Genomic DNA, 15,952 nt, shown 5'->3' with positions numbered 1-15,952 from the left:
GCAGTCCTGACTGCACTACTTTTGAGCTACTTGGACAGGTTACTAAACCTCTGTCATCTGTTAAACCTGTTCTCTTCACCTATTAAATGGGGGTATTAAGAGGACCTGCAACTTTCAAGTTGTGAGGACACCTTGTTTTCACATGAAATGAGAACATTCAGCTCAGCGTTGGGGATGTAGGAAAATTCAAGGTGGCTAGGTGGCGAAGAATGTGCTACAACAGGGGCAAATGGATGGGGGAGCCAAATCGGGTGGAGGGATAGGATGAAGAAATAAAACTCAGTGGGGGGCAAAGGAAGACCAAGCAGAGAGGCAAGAACAGAGGAAGTGATTAAACTATCACTTTGCTAAGACTTGATACAAAAGGAAAAGTCTGCACATATAAAGTCAGGAGTGTGTAACTCTTGAACACACTCCCTTCATAACTATAGGTTTGACATCCCTAGGGCTTGTCTAAGAAGAAAGGTGAAAAGCAGCAGATACATCCACGAGGGCTCATTCATTCAATTTATTCCCAGGTTTCTCCTCTTTAAAGAGACGACTTACCAGTTCTTTATCCCTCCCCTTAGGCTGAGACAGGTGAGAAGGCATTCGTGAAAGTGGCCACATGACCATGAGGGACAGCTCTCTAGAAAAGACTTAGCTCAGTTACAAAATAAATACTTCTGGAAGGATTACTGCTCCTCCTGGGCTGTCAAGGCTACCAGTGCTGCCTGTACCTCTTCTGCCTGGGCTGGGGGCAGCAGACAGTCTCGGATGAGAGCCAGAGCGGCTGCCTCTGTTAGGCTGCTGAAGTCCTGGGACATTTTGACAGGGAGGTGCCCGGCCAGCTCACAGAGGGCAACATTGAACGCCTCGCCTTCCTTTACTCCAAAGCTGGGCTTCCGGGCCCACAGAATTACTCGGACCCCTGTAAGGGCTGAGGAAGACGATGTCTTTCCAGGTGGGCCCCCCCGGGTCACAAACAAGTTATGTGCAATCTCGTGGTCAGTCAGATAGTCAGTGGCCCGACAGACCCTGCTTATCAAGGCTTCCAAGTCAGGTCCTGGGCTGCTAGTGTAAAAAAGAAAGCCAGGAGCTGGGAGGGCCTGGAGCAGATGCAGACGGCCCCCAGGGTCCAGGGGTTTGCTGGGGGCCCCCTCCACAGGCAGTCTGTGCGCCAGGTAATAGCCATGCAGGTGGAGATGGTTCACCGAGGCCAGGCCACCTAGGCTGTTGAAGCCAACGCGGAAGCCCGGGTGTGAGCTCAGTAGCACGGCCTCAACCCCAGCCCGCAGTGCCCCTGGCAGCAGGCGCTGGGGGAGCCCTCGGGTGGGCTCAGGCACCAGCAGCACGTGGCCCCACTCCAGGGGGCTGACGTTGATCACCACAAGGATATCCTCTTGCTGGAGCACACCAGGGAGATCGGGTTCCCGGTGCAAATGGAAGAGGACTTCTCCTGGCCGGATCTTATTGAAGTTAAACTGTTCAGGGTCAAACGCCTGCCTCACACTCCTGATGTTCTGGGGGCGCCTTCTCTGCACACCTCGCTCCACATTCAGCTGAGCCACAAAACCCACAGCACCAGGGAGGGTTCGGGTCTGCAGCTCCCCTAGGCGGTAACGGAACAGCCCCAGTTCCATCCGCTGCCTCCAGGCCGTGCAGAGTGCAGAGTCGAAGCGAGACAGTGGCAGTGTGTCTGGGAGGCTGGGTGTGTTCCTCGGCCACTGAATCCCTTCTGTCACAAGTTCCTTCTGCCCATAGACAAAGTCAGGAATGTTGTGTCCTTCCCAGTCCTCAGTGTTTGGAGGTAGCAAATAGGAAGTTTCATTTGAATCATGTGAAATAGCCATGGGGCTGACCTGAAACAATCATAAGAGGCGAAAAATGCATGATGATATCCCATTTCCAGAGATTTTATTTTTATTTTCAAATAATCTTTACTTTTTGTTCTGATTACAAAAAGTTAATACATGCCTTTGGTAAAATATTATGAAAATACAGAAATCACTCATAATTCACTCACCTGCAGATTAGCATACTTTTTTGCTGAATTAAAAATATAAATCAAAATTGTTTTATTTCTATAAATTATTGAGTAAACTTTCCTAATGGAGGAAAAAAATAAAGATAAAATACAACCTTATCCAACGCCCAGGGGAAAATCACAATTTACGTTTAACCTCAATTTCACATGTAGATGGATCTTGATTTTTTAACCAACGTTTAACTTGTACATTTAGGTTGTTGCCAATTTTATACTATTATACACAATGTTGTGATGAACATCCTATGCATCTATCTTTGCGGATGTTTTTATTTTCTTTTAAAATAAAACCTTAGTAGATCGCTGGGTCAGAGTAGGCTCATGGCTCAGGTCAAGCTGCCCTCCAGGAAACTGTACCAGTGTTCCAGTACATGAGGATGGCCAGGGTTTCAAAGCTGACTACTCCTTTTGTGAGAATAGCTTTTCCACTGTTGGGTAGTGATTCCAAATGGCCATGCTTAGAATCATTTGGGTGAGGATGTCCCAATGTGTGCATAAGTGCCCTGGGTCAATCCTTTAAGGTAGAAATCTATGCCTGTCTTCATCTTCCACTGGGCCCTGGGAGCCCTGCAGACCCAGAGGTGTCAGGGAGACGGCCTGCTGTTGGCCCAGATAGGACTTCAGAACAAGGTTTACCTCAATAGTCGCTTCAGAACAAGTTTTGGTATCCTCAGCTCTGCTTGTCCAGAAACTTCACATTAATAAAATACAAAACATACAAAATGACATATTAAAAGTCAGGCTGAGTTTAATGGGTACAGAGTTTTAGTTTGTAAGATGAAAAAGCTCGAGAGATTGTGTGAAACAATGTGAAACAATGTGAAAATACTTAACACTACTGACCTATACACTTAGAAATAGTTCTTCCAAAAGAATTAAAAGCAGTGTATCAAAGAGATATCTGTACATCCATGCTCATAGCAGCATTATTCATAATAGCCAAAAGGTGGAAATAACCCAAGTGTCCAACAAAAGAATGGATAAACAAAATGTGGTATATACAGACAATGGAATATAACTCAGCCTTAAAGAGGAAGGAAATGCAGACATACGCTGTAACATGGATGAACCTTGGGGATATCATGCCAAATGAAATCAGCCATAAAAGGACAAAAATTGTATGATTCCACTTATATAAGGTACCTAGAGTGGTCAAATTCATAGAGACAGAAAGTAGAATGGTGGTTCCCAGGGGTCGTGGGGAGGTGAGACTGAGGAATTGTTTATTGACTAATGGGTCTAGAGTTTCAGTTTTCCAAGATGAAAAGAGTTCTGGAGATTGGCTACCAGACAGTTTGAATATACTTAACACTATGGAACTATACACTTAGAAATGGTTACAGTGTTAAATTTTACACTAAGTGTTTTTTAACCACAATTTTAAAAAGGTCAAGATGGTAAATTTTATATTATATAATTTTACCACAGTTAAAAAAAATTTTAAGTGAGTCTCAAAATAGATTTCAGAAATCCAATAATTTGCTGAGCTAAACTTAAGACAGTATTCACTTACTCTCTCATTCATTCATTAATTTATTCAGGTTCAATGCCTATCTCATCCTTACTGCTGACATTCTGGGGGCACGTCTTCCAGGCACCCTGCTCCATGTTCAGCCAAGCCACAAAACCCAAGTACTTACGGAGTAATGCTGTGTATGAGGCAATGAGGACACGGTCACAAATAAGGAGAACAAAGTCCCTATCCTCATGGCACTTACATCCTGGGGTGGAGTCAGATGATAAGCAAGAGGAACACATTGACTCCCCATGGTGATAGCATTTGGTGGGAAATAAACAAGTGATACAACAGAGGAGGGGGATCAGGGCATCCTACATCTACAGGAGGGCGGGGCAGGGCTCTGAGATGACAGCTGAGCTGAGATATGAAGGATGAGAAGAGGCCCCCAGTGAAGAGCTGAGGAAAGTGTGCTCTAGGCAAAGAAAACTGCAAGTCCAAGGCCCTGAGTCGGGCAGGTGCTCGGCCTGTTCAAGGAACAGAAAACAAGCCAGTGTTACTGAAGCGTGGCCGACAAAGGGGAGATGAGGGCCCCAGATGAAGCTGGAGGGGGAGGCCAGATTAGCTGCAGGGCCTTGGTCAGGAGATGGAATTTTTAATTAATTAATTAACTAATTAATTAATTAAATGGCAGTACTAGGAACTGAACCCAGGACCTTGTGCATGCTAAGCAGATGCTCCACCACTGAGCTATACCCTCCTCCCAGGAGATGGATTTTATTCTAAACAGTAAGAAATCACTGGCAGGTTCTAAGCATGAGGATCGTCTGGTATTTTATAAACCTTTCCTAACTGTTGTGTGGAAAGTGGATTGTAGGGGGAGCAAAGGGGAAGCAGAGACCATTTTGGAGGCCTCTCTGAAGGCCAGGTGAGGGATGAGGGTGACTGGACAACACAGATGGCAATAGAGAGAGAGAGGAGCTGGGGGTATGTTGAAGCCTGAACTAACAGGGCCTGCTGACATGCTGACTCTGGGGACTAACGGAAAGGGAAGAACTGGGAGCAACTCAGCTCCAGGAAACAGGTGCGGCAGTGGCATTTACAGAGGTAAGGAGGCTGGGGAGGTGGGGTGGCGATAGGGTGACTAGAGGAAGAGAGAGATCAAGAGGTCAGTTTTGATTCTTGAGTTTGAGATGTAGCCTGGGTATCCAAGAGAAGTGGTGTCAGCAGCTGGATAGTCAAACCTGGAGGTCAAGGGTAAGGTCTGGGCTGGGTACAAATTTGGAATAACATTAAAACCCAGGGGGAGGGACCAAGGACCCAGGACCAAGGTGACACCAAAAGACTAAAAATATGAGTAAAGACATACTGGTCGACAGAATCAATTGAAAGTAGGTACAGTTGTAATTAAGTTAAAGTGAACTAGGAGGCAAAGAGTATTACCTAGGAATAAAGAGGAATACTTAAGTGACAAATCATGGTGACCACTGACTGACACGACAGAATCTTTGTAAGAAGAGAAAGGGACCACTAGTTGCATATCTTTATCATGCCAGCTATGGGCTGGGGGCTTTCCAAATCTGCTTAGGTGACTTTCACAATAAGCCTGTGCAGTGGGTATCATCCTGGGAGAAAGGTGAGAGATTAAGTTTTGGAGGCTGACAAGGTGTCTGAATTGTAGTTCTACCATTCACTAGTGATGTGACCTTGAACCTCTAGAACAAAGTCTCCTCATCTTGGCCTCTGGGCTCTCAAGGCTTAGCTGTGCCTCCCTCTCTCACCTCTTCTCATACCCCTCTTCCCCTTGCCTATTCTCCTCCTCCCTCTTCCTAAACTTGTTTCTCTTCAGGACCTTGGAGCTTTCTGTTCTTTTGGCCAAAAATACCCTTGTCCCAGATTTTCTTCTTATGGCTGGCTCCTTCAGGTCTCAGATCAAATGTCACTGCCTCAGAGAAACTTCATGTGGCCATCCTATCTAATGTCTCAAGGAAAACAGGAAGAGGAAAATAATATCACAAGCAGGGAAAAAAATGTCTTGGGAAAAAAACAAACAAAAAAGGTGGAATTCAAAATCCAAGCATTGACAAAATATGATCAGTGAGCAAACTTGTACAAGATCCAATCAAGAAACAAAATAATTTTATAACAAGCAGCACTAGAAGCTATTTTTAAGTCAGCCAGTTTCATCACTATTTCAAGGGTTGATCAGGCACAGGAAGGACAATCAGCTAACCAGTCTCACCAGGGATGGCTGGGTGACTCAGTAATTTATAATGAGAATCATACCAAATGGCACAAAATGTTCTTATTGGCTGGTTGGTACAGCCCCTCCTCCATACAGAAATCTACCAGGAAGCAAAATTATAATCAAAAGGTTGTTCAATAAAGAAGGGTTCAGTCAAGTGAGGTGGCTGGGAGATCTAGATCATAGCTGGTCACCACGGCACATAGCCAATTCCCATAGCTTCACCATGAAGTGAGAGTCTCACCAACAAGTCCAGGGATTCACCTTGGCTGCCCAGCACTCCCTCTCCTCAGTTTAGCACAGGAGAAACTGTGACAGCTTCTTGCTCTTTACCTTTAACTAACTGAAGACCAACCCTTTCTTGGACAGAAAGAGCCAACAGTCAAGGGACCACACTCCAGTCACTTGACTAGTTTTGGTATTCCCACTGCTCTGTAGCCTCTACTTTCCGGAATGGGGTATTTCTACAATGGTGGGACTCACAGGTTGATATCTGAGTCTTACTAAGTCACTCTCAGATGATCACCTTATTTTTGGGTGCCGGGAAAATTAGTCACTCAGCAAGCATTTACTCCACAACTGCCACATATCAGGTCCTGGAGATCATGATTTTCATCGCCCCTCATGGGGCATGCAGTCTAGTGGGGGAGACAGACATTAACCCAATTATCACCCAAGCAAATACAGATTGCAAACATGATAGCATGCTGTCCAGAAGCACTGGGTACTCTGCAAGTGTAAGACAGATTCCTAATCTAGTCTAGGGAATCAGGAAAGGATTCCTTGAGGATAAGACGGAAGAGGAACTGAGAGCCCATAGTGGCTGAAACACAGAAAGCCTGAGCAGAAAGAGAAAGAGGCTGAAGTCAGATTACAGAGGGCTGCTATTTGGTATTTAACTCCTTAAAGGCTTTAAACTGAGACTGACATGCTCATATTCAGACTTTACAAAGATCAGCAAGTGGAATGAATTGAAAGAATCAGGAATTAATTCCTACAATTTTGTCAATTATACCTCAATAAAGCTGAAAACAAAGAGAATTAATCTCAGCTCCACTTCCTCAACTCAGGAGGTTGTAATCCTCACCTTTTGGAATAGTGTAGATTCATTCATTTATGCATGCATCCAATAAACACTGAGAGCCTACTATGTGTCAAACATTGTCCTAGAGATTGAGAAGGGACAAGGGCAAAGAGGTCAGCTTCAGTACCTACCTCCCCTGAGCAAGCAGTCTGGGCGCAGGGTGGGGTCAGAGGACAGCAGTGGGGAGCCTTGAAAAACAGCCTTAGATTGGAGGGACTGCTTTCTAAATGCCGGATCCTGTACAAGTCACTGAACCACACTGAATCTCTGCATTTCCACGTTTGTAAAACGAGAACTTACCTTGCAGAACTGTTGTAAGAATCAAGCTAATCATGCGCAGCGCTTGGCATTCAGTGGACCCTCAGTAAACAGCCTCAGTAGGCAGCAAGGTTATGGTTATTTCTGGAGAGGTAGAATGAGGGTTGCAACACGTATAGGAAGTGCCGGGTGGCAACGTCTCTGGGTGGAAAAGCTCTCGCTCGGCAGAAGGGCAAGTGACAGCGTCGGGTCACTCAGCGAGTCTTGAGATTTTTCGGTTACCCTGGCTCCAGAGACTTCCCAGATGCCCCTTACCAGACTCCGCCCAAGGTTGCCGTGGCCGTCACTACCTACTGCAGGTGAGGCGGATGCAGCACGCGACTTCCCGCAGGGTCCGACTCGGGCCATATCGACGTCTTGGCGCCCTTAACGCATGCGCAGCCTGCACGCAAAAAAGCACGAGCCGCGGCCCGCCCCGCCCACCCAGGAGGCGGGGCCGTGAGGCCTGGGCTCCGCCCCGGAGCGTCCGGCCCCGCCCCGGGCCCCGCCTCCAGCTGGGCAGGGACCACCCGGAACGGGGATCCGGCAGGCTGAACCGGGCTGGGAGCGCCTGGAAACTTCAAGGAGGGGGCGGGCCCGGGGACGGTGGCCCCTGGAGCGGTTGCCGCGGGGACCGGGTGGTGACGCGGCCCGAGGGCGGAAGTGAGAAATTTGCCGGCGTCCCGAGACGAGTTGGCGGAGCTGTGCGCGCGGCGAGGCGATGGGGGGCTCTGGCAGTCGCTTGTCCAAGGAGCTGCTGGCCGAGTACCAGGTGCGCAAGACACCGGTCTCTAGGGAGCTTGCGCGCGGCTCTGCGCTCGGGAGAGGGGTTCCTGAGTATCGGCAGGGCGGGCGCGGCCTCTGGCCTCCCGGCGGCCCACTGACCTCCTGTCTTGTTTTGCCTTCCAGGATTTGACGTTCCTGACCAAGCAGGAGATCCTACTGTAAGTCCTTTCCCGAACCTCACCTCCGGGATCCTCTAGGGACGGCTTTCCAAGACGGGGGATGGGGGTGGGTGTCTGTCTTACAGATAGGCACACTGAGGCACCGCCAGAGGGAGGGGCAAGGGCCTGCCTGAGGTCAGCAGTTGAGCCAGAACTGGAGTCCAGGGCCCCCAGCCCTAGGCTATGCCCTGTTCCCAGCACGCCCGCCCTGCCCGCGCCGGCGGCCCCAGCTATGCACCGCGGAGCTACCTCGCAGCCTCCAGCCATAGACAGGCGCTCTTTGACCCCGCGCTCCATTGCTTTCTGCGTAACCGAACTTCCTGTCCCATTCAGTCAGGGGCTGCTGTAGTTCTGGGCTGCTTTGCCTATTGGCAAAGCCAGAGAAGCCTTGCGGAGCCAGGCTCCTTTCCCCAACTTTACCAGAATAATACTAGTAACCGTTAACGCTTATGAAGTACTTCCCATGCGCCAGGAACTGTGCTAAGTGGTTGCCTACATTACCTAACTTAACCCTCACGAGGGAGGTAGATGGACAATGAAACAGGTTCAGATAAATTTGGTAACTTGCCTAAGACTATACTCTGAATAAGAGGAACCCCTTTCCTAGCCAGGTGCTAGCTTTCTGTGGCCTGGGCAATTGAGTAAGGAGATTCCTGGGCTTCCCTTGGCAAAAAAAATCCCAATTGGAATGAGGTTGGGCCTAAGGAGGAGACAGTTCAGGATAGCTGCAGGAGCAGCAGGAGATTCCTGGAATGAGAATGAGATTTCAACTTAGCTCTTTTTCCACTGGTCTTCAGGGCCAGCTTCTGGCTCCTTCCTGACCTCTCCATCCTTTGGGGAGCTCTAGAACCAGGGCCCAGCACAGTGCCTGGGATACAGCGGACCCTCAGTAAATACCCATTACAAGAATGGACTCCCAGTCTGTACTGCCTTGTGATATAGCTGCTTTCGGCTTATCATGCCTGAGACTCAGAAGTTCAATGTCTGGGGCTTAGCTCCTCACCTGGTTTATGATGGGTAGCAAGGCAAGGAGTGGGGATGTAATGCACCCAGGAAGGCGCACCAACAGTTTCCCCTCCTTCTGCCAGAGCCCACAGGCGGTTTTGTGAGCTGCTTCCCCCGGAGCACCGGGGTGTGGAGGAGTCACTGCAGGCACGGGTGTCCTTGGAACAGATCCTCAGCCTTCCAGAACTCAAGGTGCCAGCCCCCCAGTCTCCCTCTGCTACTCCTTTTGAGATCATGCCATCACTGGTCCCCATTCTAGTCTTTTCTAATTGGGTTAGCCCCAATTTCCTGGGGGCTAGGGCTTTACCAAAATTATCCAGGGGAATTATCTAGAAGGATGTTTTCAAACTGAGATTCTCAGACATATTCTTGGAGGTTCAAAGAAGTTTTGTCCGTTAAGAGGAGTTGAATTACCTTATTTTGAGAAATCCTATTCCCGAGGTTGATTGCCTTTCCATAGGGCTGCTGGGAAAATTTGTACTCAAAGTGACTGGCCTAGTGCCTGTAAGACAGTAAGTGCTCAATTAAATGTGTTTTAAAATAATCAGCCCATCTATTTCTCTTTGCTTAGGATGCCTTCCTCTTCCTTTTCTGCTGCCAAGCTTACCTTTGGGTTAAGCTCTGACTGCCAGGAAGCCATCCCTGTCCCTTCCCCGGCTGAGTCATTGGTCTCCCTGCCTTCCATGCTGGCCCCAAAGTGCTAATAGTTCTCCCCCGCAATCCTGAACTGCTCCCTCCAGTTCTTGGTGGGGTTGGAGTGTGTGACTTAGGCTGCGTTCCATGGCGTTCATAGAGGGTTTTCTTGCCTAGGCCAACCCCTTCAAGGAGCGAATCTGCAGGGTCTTCTCCACATCCCCAACCCGAGACAGCCTGAGCTTTGAGGACTTCTTGGACCTCCTCAGTGTGTTCAGTGACACAGCAACCCCAGACATCAAGTCCCACTATGCCTTTCGCATCTTTGGTAAGGACCGGGAGCCGGGTGGAACACCAGCCCTTCCCAAGCGGTCTTTGCAGTGGTACTGCTTGGGAGCTGGAGGTCATTCATGGAGCCTTGGAGCTCATCCTGACCACGTCCTTTTCGGCTTCCTGTGTCTGCTCTCTAGACTTTGATGATGACGGAACCTTGAACAGAGAAGACCTGAGCCAGCTCGTGAACTGCCTTACGGGAGAGGGTGAGGACACACGGCTCAGCGCTTCAGAGATGAAACAGCTCATTGACAATGTGAGCAGCTGGGCCAGGCTGCTCCGGGGCAGGGAGCAGGAGGGAAGGGTTGGGCTTTGGCCTGAAGCTTTCCCTTTCCCAGATCCTAGAAGAGTCTGACATTGATAGGGATGGAACCATCAATCTCTCTGAGTTCCAGCATGTCATCTCCCGCTCACCAGACTTTGCCAGGTATGACTGTGGTCCCCATCTGCTGCATCGGGTCTGGGACGTTATTATGACAGGTGGTACCTGGGGTGAGAGAAAGCTTCCTTCTTCCTCTGAATACCTTAGAGTAGCTCTTCTTCTGAAGGGAACTCACAGATATGGTACCTAGCTCATTCCAAAGGGTCCTGGGGGAGAGGTGGGTAAGTTTGGGTTTAGTCCCTACCCTCCTTTTCCAGCAAAAAACCCAGTGCACTCTTCTTTTATTCAGCTCCTTTAAGATTGTCCTGTGACAGAAGCCACAGCGTGTGTCCCAGCACCTTGTCAAAGAACCTTTCCACTACTGAGCTGCGGGCAAGGTTACACCTGTGTTGCCAGGGCCGGCCAAGCCGGCCCAGCCTGGAGCTGGCACTGCGCAGTCTTGCCCGGGGCAGGGGAGGGCCCTCCACGTCAAGGCCTCTCCCCTTCTCACTGCCATTGTCATCCGCTCTGTTTGTGTTTCTACTAATCAATAATAAAGGTTTAGAAGTTTTGAGCCTTTGTGTGACACTAGAAATGCTGGCATGAGGAAGGAGTGGGTTCCAGGAGCCTTTGGTCACACTGGGAATAAGGATCTAAAGAAGGAAGTCAGACTGTGGCCGCCTCCCCACCCTCCTCGCGAGGAGCCGGTGAGGGTGTGAGTACGCCGGGGTAGAGCTAGGGATGGAGCTCTTCTGGATCCTGACTGGTGGTGTTTACATGAATTTCTCCACGTGTTAAACTTTATAGAACTGTGTCCTAAAAGAATGTCACTTTTACTGGATGATCCTTTTTAAAACTTTTTTTTCTAAGTTAAACACACACACACACACACAAAACCCAAGACCCTGTGCCCCATCCCTGGACTGAGGTAGAGTGAACAAATCCCCCACCCTCTCACTGTTAAAATTCCCACCTTAAGAACCTGGGAGGTGTGGTTGGCCAAGATGGGCTGGCTCTGGCCCACAAGCACCTCAAAGAGGAGGCCTAGAACCTCCCAGAACTCAGAGAACTAGACCAACCTCAGAAAGCAACAGGCCTCTAAGAGGATGGGCCATGATTCAATTTCAATTCTAGATTTTATTAAAAAAAAATGTAAAGTGCATCTTATTAGAAAAAATATAAAACCCACATGAACTCAGGGCCCCTGTGCTCAGGGCAGTGTCAACATCCCTTAGAGTGGAGGCTGGCAGGGTGTCGGGGTGAACTGGGGGACTGGGTTTGAAGATAAGGCCAGGGTGGGTGTGAGGAAAAGAACACAAGTTTGTAGGCTGGGATAGAGGAAGGCAGGCAACCGTCTCTTCCTGGAATTCCGAGCGAAGGTAAGCATTGTCACGTACTCTCTCCTGGGCTCACGCTGCCCTCTCTCCTGTGGCCACAGCCTGATACAGGCCGGAGAGGTCCAGGAGGTGGGTCCAGGCCCAGAGCTTCCTGAGGGCTGTGGTGCCAGCACGGCCCTCCGGTCCCTGAGGTGACGGGATGACAGCTGCAACAACCTGGCTAGCTGGCACAGGAGGACCCACCGGAGCCCAGATGGCCCCGGCTCTGCAGTGAGGAGCAGCCTGTGGCAGTAGGGTAAGGCTGAAGGTAGAAGAGGCCAGTTGGTGTCTCCAGCAACCACTTTGGGTGAGCCCAAGGCCCCCACGAGGCTGGGAGGCTGCGAACTGGGTTGGCTGTGTGCGTGGCACTCCTGTGTTGTCTCTCACTCTTCTCACTCTTGTTTCACATTTTCAACTGTTTTTAAACGAAGGGCTCAGTTTACATAAGGAGCACTGTTCTGCCCACCTGGGCAGGCCCCCATCTTCAGCCAGGACCTGTGGGGCCATGGCCGTCTGGCACGGAGGGGGCCTCGCTACTTGGCAGCAGGCCGGCTGGCTCCATCATTCCCAGGGGCTGGGCCCCACGGTGGTGGTCCATGAGGAGCAGAGGTCCAGCGAACTCCTCTAACCTTTCCCGGCCCCCAGAGGGTGGCCGCCTCTGGAAGTCTGCTCTCATACCACGGAGTCCCGGATCTCAGACCCCAGGCGGACCCGGGGCCGGGGACACACTGGGGACACCTCCACGAAGCTGTCCTGGATGCTGAGCGGCCTCTTCTCTGACTCTGTAAAGACCCGGGGCCCTGGGGAGCTGTCTGACAGGGCCTGGTAGCCTCGGTGGTCGAGGTGGGTGCTAGGGGGGCCCACGCCATTGAGCGGCCGGGTCTCAGGTGGCAGCACCACAGGCCGGGTCTTGGGGTGCACGCTGGCACACTCCCCCTGCTTCAGGAAGACTTTCATGCCGCCCCGGTGCCGGTAGAGGAAGAATAAAATGAGGAGCACCATGGCAAACACAAACAGCGCGCACATCACCAGGAACTCGGTCCAGTAGGACTTGTCCACACCCCAGCTGGCCCTGCCACCGGCCGGTGCGCTCACTCGGGATGTGTTGATGATGACAGGCACACTGCCGCTCTGGTCTGCTCGGTCCGCCACCACTTCTTCCACTACCTTTGGGCAGTAGCTGACCTCCAGCTGCCGGAAGCCCTCCTCCAGTGACCAGCACTGGAACACCCCCAGCTCCTGCTGGCTGCCCACCAGCAGTAGGTCCCCAGTGGACAGCACGCGGCAGGAGGCCGAGGCATTGACTGGGGCTCCATTGTGCAGCCAGAGCCGGGTTGCCAGGTTGGAGAGGAGGGGGCAGGCCAAGGTGTTCACCGTGTTGGGCTGGAACTGGACTTGCTTGCATGGCTTCTCACCTGCCGGCAGAAGAGGGACAGTACAGGGTAAAGCAGGGCTGGTGTCCACAGCATCCCCAGGCTCACCCAGCTCCTTGTACTCTTGACGGCAACACTGGGACTTTGAGGACTGTGGGTCTCACTTGCCAGGGCCCTGCTTGTAGGGCTGGAAGGATGAGGAAGTGAGGAAAGGCATTTATACCCATCACTGCCTGCAGGAGCCCTCTAGGCAGACTTGGCCCCGCCTCTCCTCTACCCTTAGATGGGACACCTTACCTGTTGTTACAGAAGATCGGCCCTTGGAGGAGGAAGTGTTGCAGAGGTCCCTAGCATTGGCCCCCTCAATGTCCTGGATCCATGGCCTGAGAACCAAAGAGAGTCTAGGATAGGCCAGGAACCCGCCATGAGCCTGCATTTCCCCACCCTCAGTACAGTGGAGGCCCTCACACGGCCCTGCAGACACGGGCCTGGGGAAAGGCTCAGGGACCACCAGGTCCAAAGCAGAGGTGAAAGGCAAATGACTTCCCCACCTCGCTGGGTTGAGCTAGCATACTCCATCCACACAGTACTTAATTCAAATAAAAGTTACTGTAATATTTTCCTGACTTATAAAAGCAGTATGAGCCCTTAAAAAAAAGTCTGGAAGGACAGCTGGAGCTGCATGAATGTATATATCTCTTAAAATTTTTTTAGTTTTACTTTTTGGGGGGAGGTAATTAGGTTTACTTATTTATTTATTTTTAGAGGAGGTACTGGGGACCTTGTATATGCTAAGCATGTGCTCTACCAGTTGAGTTATACCCTCCCCTGTCTGTCTCTTTTAAAGCAATGCACATACACTGATTTGTTTTTCAGGAAATCTGAAAAACTCAACCAAGCAGAAAGGCTAACAACATTACAAAAATCACAATCCACCATGCAGTGATAATGGCAGGTAGCATTTTTTGGTGTGTCGCTTCAGGTGTACATATGTGTACTCATACTGGTTTTTTGAAATATAAAACTGGAACTGGAATCTCCAAGTGAAACATGGACACTACAAATGAGACAGATCCCATTTTTATTTTTGTTTATTTTACACATACATGGAAAAATCTAGGAGGATGTGTATCAAAATCTCACTGTGAGTCTCTGTAGGTGGTAGATTAGGGTAGTTTTTATTTTCTTTGTGCTTATTTCTGTTTTCTAAGATATCTATATTTTAAATCTAAATAAGTGATTCTGAAAGTAATTTTTAATGGGTTTGTTAACGGACTGTTACACAGCCCTTACTTTTTGTTACTTAACCTCATTCACATGACAATCCACATTCTCCTGCAAGGCTTTTCATAACTGTAACATTTCATAATTTACCAAACCTTGTCTCTGCTTTACAGATGGGTAAGGCAAACATAATCTGAACTACAACACTTTTGAGAGTCAGAAGGGAAGCTGACTGATAGTTACACCAAGACCGTGGACACAAATGAGGCTGTGGTGATTCTACAGAGGGCCTGGGGAAGGCACTTGGAAGCCTGGTGCATAAGGATGGGCAAGTGGGAGGAGCCTTCAGGAGCTCTCACCTGGAGGCCACCTCAGGCTGGTAGAGGCTGATGTGCCTGCAGTGGGAGCCGCTCCAAGCGCAGTAGGGGTCCCGGGCGAGCAGACAGTCCCCACAGCTCTGGTACAGGCTGCAGTTGGCCATGGGCACCTGGACCATGCCAGAGTGTGAGGCAGCATACAGCAGTCCCTGCACAGACACGGGGGATGAGAGGCAGGCACAGGCAGCCAGGGCCACCACCCAGAGTCACATCCGGCTCAAGTGCCCACCAAAGCCACCCCCCAAGGGGCCTCCTCTCGTGCTCTGGGCCCCCACGTGCTGATAGCTTATGCCATAAGCCTGGATCTCTCCATCTTGCTGGGGCAGTGGGGCACTCCACCTGGATTCTTCCTTTGCCTGCTCACCCTGTCAGTGTCCAGGAGCAGGTTCTGCACAGGCTGTCCTGGTAAGAAGATCTGCAGCTCCTCGATGATGTGCACTCCAGAGCCCACGCTCACTGCCTTGTGCAGCCAGCCATCACCTGCAACACGGACAGCACTCAGGCCCTGCTCCCCACGTCCCGACAGCCAGGCCCCCGTGACTCCAAGCCCGCCCCACTGTGGGCACTCACTGGTGCCCAGGAAGAGGACGTCGTAAGTGCGGTGCAGGCCAGGGATGCGATGGACCGCCACACGCTGGTAGCGGGCCCGGGGCTGCAGGAGCAGCAGGTGGCTGCGGACCTGCCCATCCATCAGGAAGTGGTCCTTGAGGAAGTTCAGCACCCGGTCGGGGAGTTGCAGGGACGAGTTGATCTTCCTTTCCCGGGCACTGTTGGTGATGCACTGAAGGAGAAGGTGGTAGCTTGAGGTGAGTGGCACTCAGGGCAGCCAGCAGGATGGGGGTCCTGCAGATCCTGCTAGCACTGCCAGCCCTGCCTCTCCAGTGGACAGCAGGGGTATCTGCCCCACCCAGGAGCCATGGCACAGCACTCGCAGTTCTGTGGAGCCGATGTGCTGGTCTGGAGGCCCAGGAGCAAAACCAAGGGTATGGGGCACCCAAGGACCCCAGCTGCCAGGGTTCCCCTCTCTGCCCACCCACCACCCCTCCTTCCTGTCCACTCCCCCCATCCCCCAGCCCCAGGCCTCAAGAAGCGTGACCACACTTCCTGCTCCTGTAGCTTCCTCTCTCCAGCGCTCTCAGGAAGCCCAGGCTGACCAAGGCTTCCTAGCGTAGGGGCATGAGGGCGCCTGCAGTTAGTTCCCATACTGCCGGGAGTTTC

At 50.9% G+C, this 15,952-nt stretch overlaps 3 protein-coding genes across 5 annotated transcripts in view; 1 reads left to right on the top strand and 2 right to left on the bottom strand.

The window, feature by feature from the left end:
- Positions 1-493: 493 nt before the first annotated feature.
- GDPGP1 (GDP-D-glucose phosphorylase 1) lies at positions 494-7,557 on the bottom strand. Of its 3 annotated transcripts, none has more exons than XM_006198446.4 (3): positions 7,112-7,557; positions 2,663-2,717; positions 494-1,841 (listed from the first exon to the last, which is right to left on the bottom strand). In XM_006198446.4, exon 3 carries the CDS (start codon positions 1,830-1,832, stop codon positions 675-677), a length of 1,158 nt encoding a protein of 385 aa, XP_006198508.2. In that variant the 5' UTR covers positions 1,833-1,841; positions 2,663-2,717; positions 7,112-7,557; the 3' UTR covers positions 494-674. The 3 variants fall into 3 exon arrangements, with proteins under 3 accessions (XP_006198508.2, XP_072806890.1, XP_015108183.2); XM_072950789.1 differs by lacking the exon at positions 2,663-2,717 and having other exon boundaries at positions 7,112-7,213; positions 7,420-7,556; XM_015252697.3 differs by lacking the exon at positions 2,663-2,717 and having other exon boundaries at positions 7,112-7,556.
- Positions 7,558-7,585: 28 nt separating this feature from the next.
- CIB1 (calcium and integrin binding 1) lies at positions 7,586-10,958 on the top strand. Its single transcript, XM_006198447.3, has 7 exons — positions 7,586-7,880; positions 8,018-8,052; positions 9,141-9,249; positions 9,868-10,018; positions 10,161-10,279; positions 10,362-10,450; positions 10,695-10,958. The coding sequence occupies exons 1-7, from the start codon at positions 7,830-7,832 to the stop codon at positions 10,714-10,716; spliced, it is 576 nt and encodes a 191-aa protein (XP_006198509.1). The 5' UTR covers positions 7,586-7,829; the 3' UTR covers positions 10,717-10,958.
- Positions 10,959-12,027: 1,069 nt separating this feature from the next.
- SEMA4B (semaphorin 4B) overlaps positions 12,028-15,952 on the bottom strand; it is a 34,420-nt gene continuing 30,495 nt past the window's right edge. The window contains exons 11-15 of the mRNA XM_072950775.1: positions 15,305-15,515; positions 15,099-15,214; positions 14,717-14,883; positions 13,431-13,516; positions 12,028-13,175 (exon numbers count right to left, since the gene is read on the bottom strand). Coding sequence (XP_072806876.1) covers positions 12,433-13,175; positions 13,431-13,516; positions 14,717-14,883; positions 15,099-15,214; positions 15,305-15,515 — 1,323 coding nt within the window. The 3' untranslated portion in view covers positions 12,028-12,432. The remainder of the gene's footprint in view (positions 13,176-13,430; positions 13,517-14,716; positions 14,884-15,098; positions 15,215-15,304; positions 15,516-15,952) is intronic.

The sequence above is a fragment of the Vicugna pacos genome, chromosome 27, assembly GCF_048564905.1.
Source record: "Vicugna pacos chromosome 27, VicPac4, whole genome shotgun sequence".
Classification (NCBI taxonomy): domain Eukaryota; kingdom Metazoa; phylum Chordata; class Mammalia; order Artiodactyla; family Camelidae; genus Vicugna; species Vicugna pacos.
Note: the sequence above shows the minus strand (reverse complement) of the source record. Positions and strands in the feature narration are given on the sequence as shown.

Excerpts from the sequence above, each read along its gene's own strand:
- GDPGP1 (XM_006198446.4), bottom strand. The coding sequence starts at position 1,832 with ATGGCTATTTCACATGATTCAAATGAAACTTCCTATTTGCTACCTCCA.
- CIB1 (XM_006198447.3), top strand. The coding sequence starts at position 7,830 with ATGGGGGGCTCTGGCAGTCGCTTGTCCAAGGAGCTGCTGGCCGAGTAC. Across the intron at positions 9,250-9,867 it reads TCAGCCTTCCAGAACTCAAG|GCCAACCCCTTCAAGGAGCG; the intron begins GTGCCAGCCCCC and ends TTTCTTGCCTAG. Across the intron at positions 10,019-10,160 it reads CTATGCCTTTCGCATCTTTG|ACTTTGATGATGACGGAACC; the intron begins GTAAGGACCGGG and ends TCTGCTCTCTAG.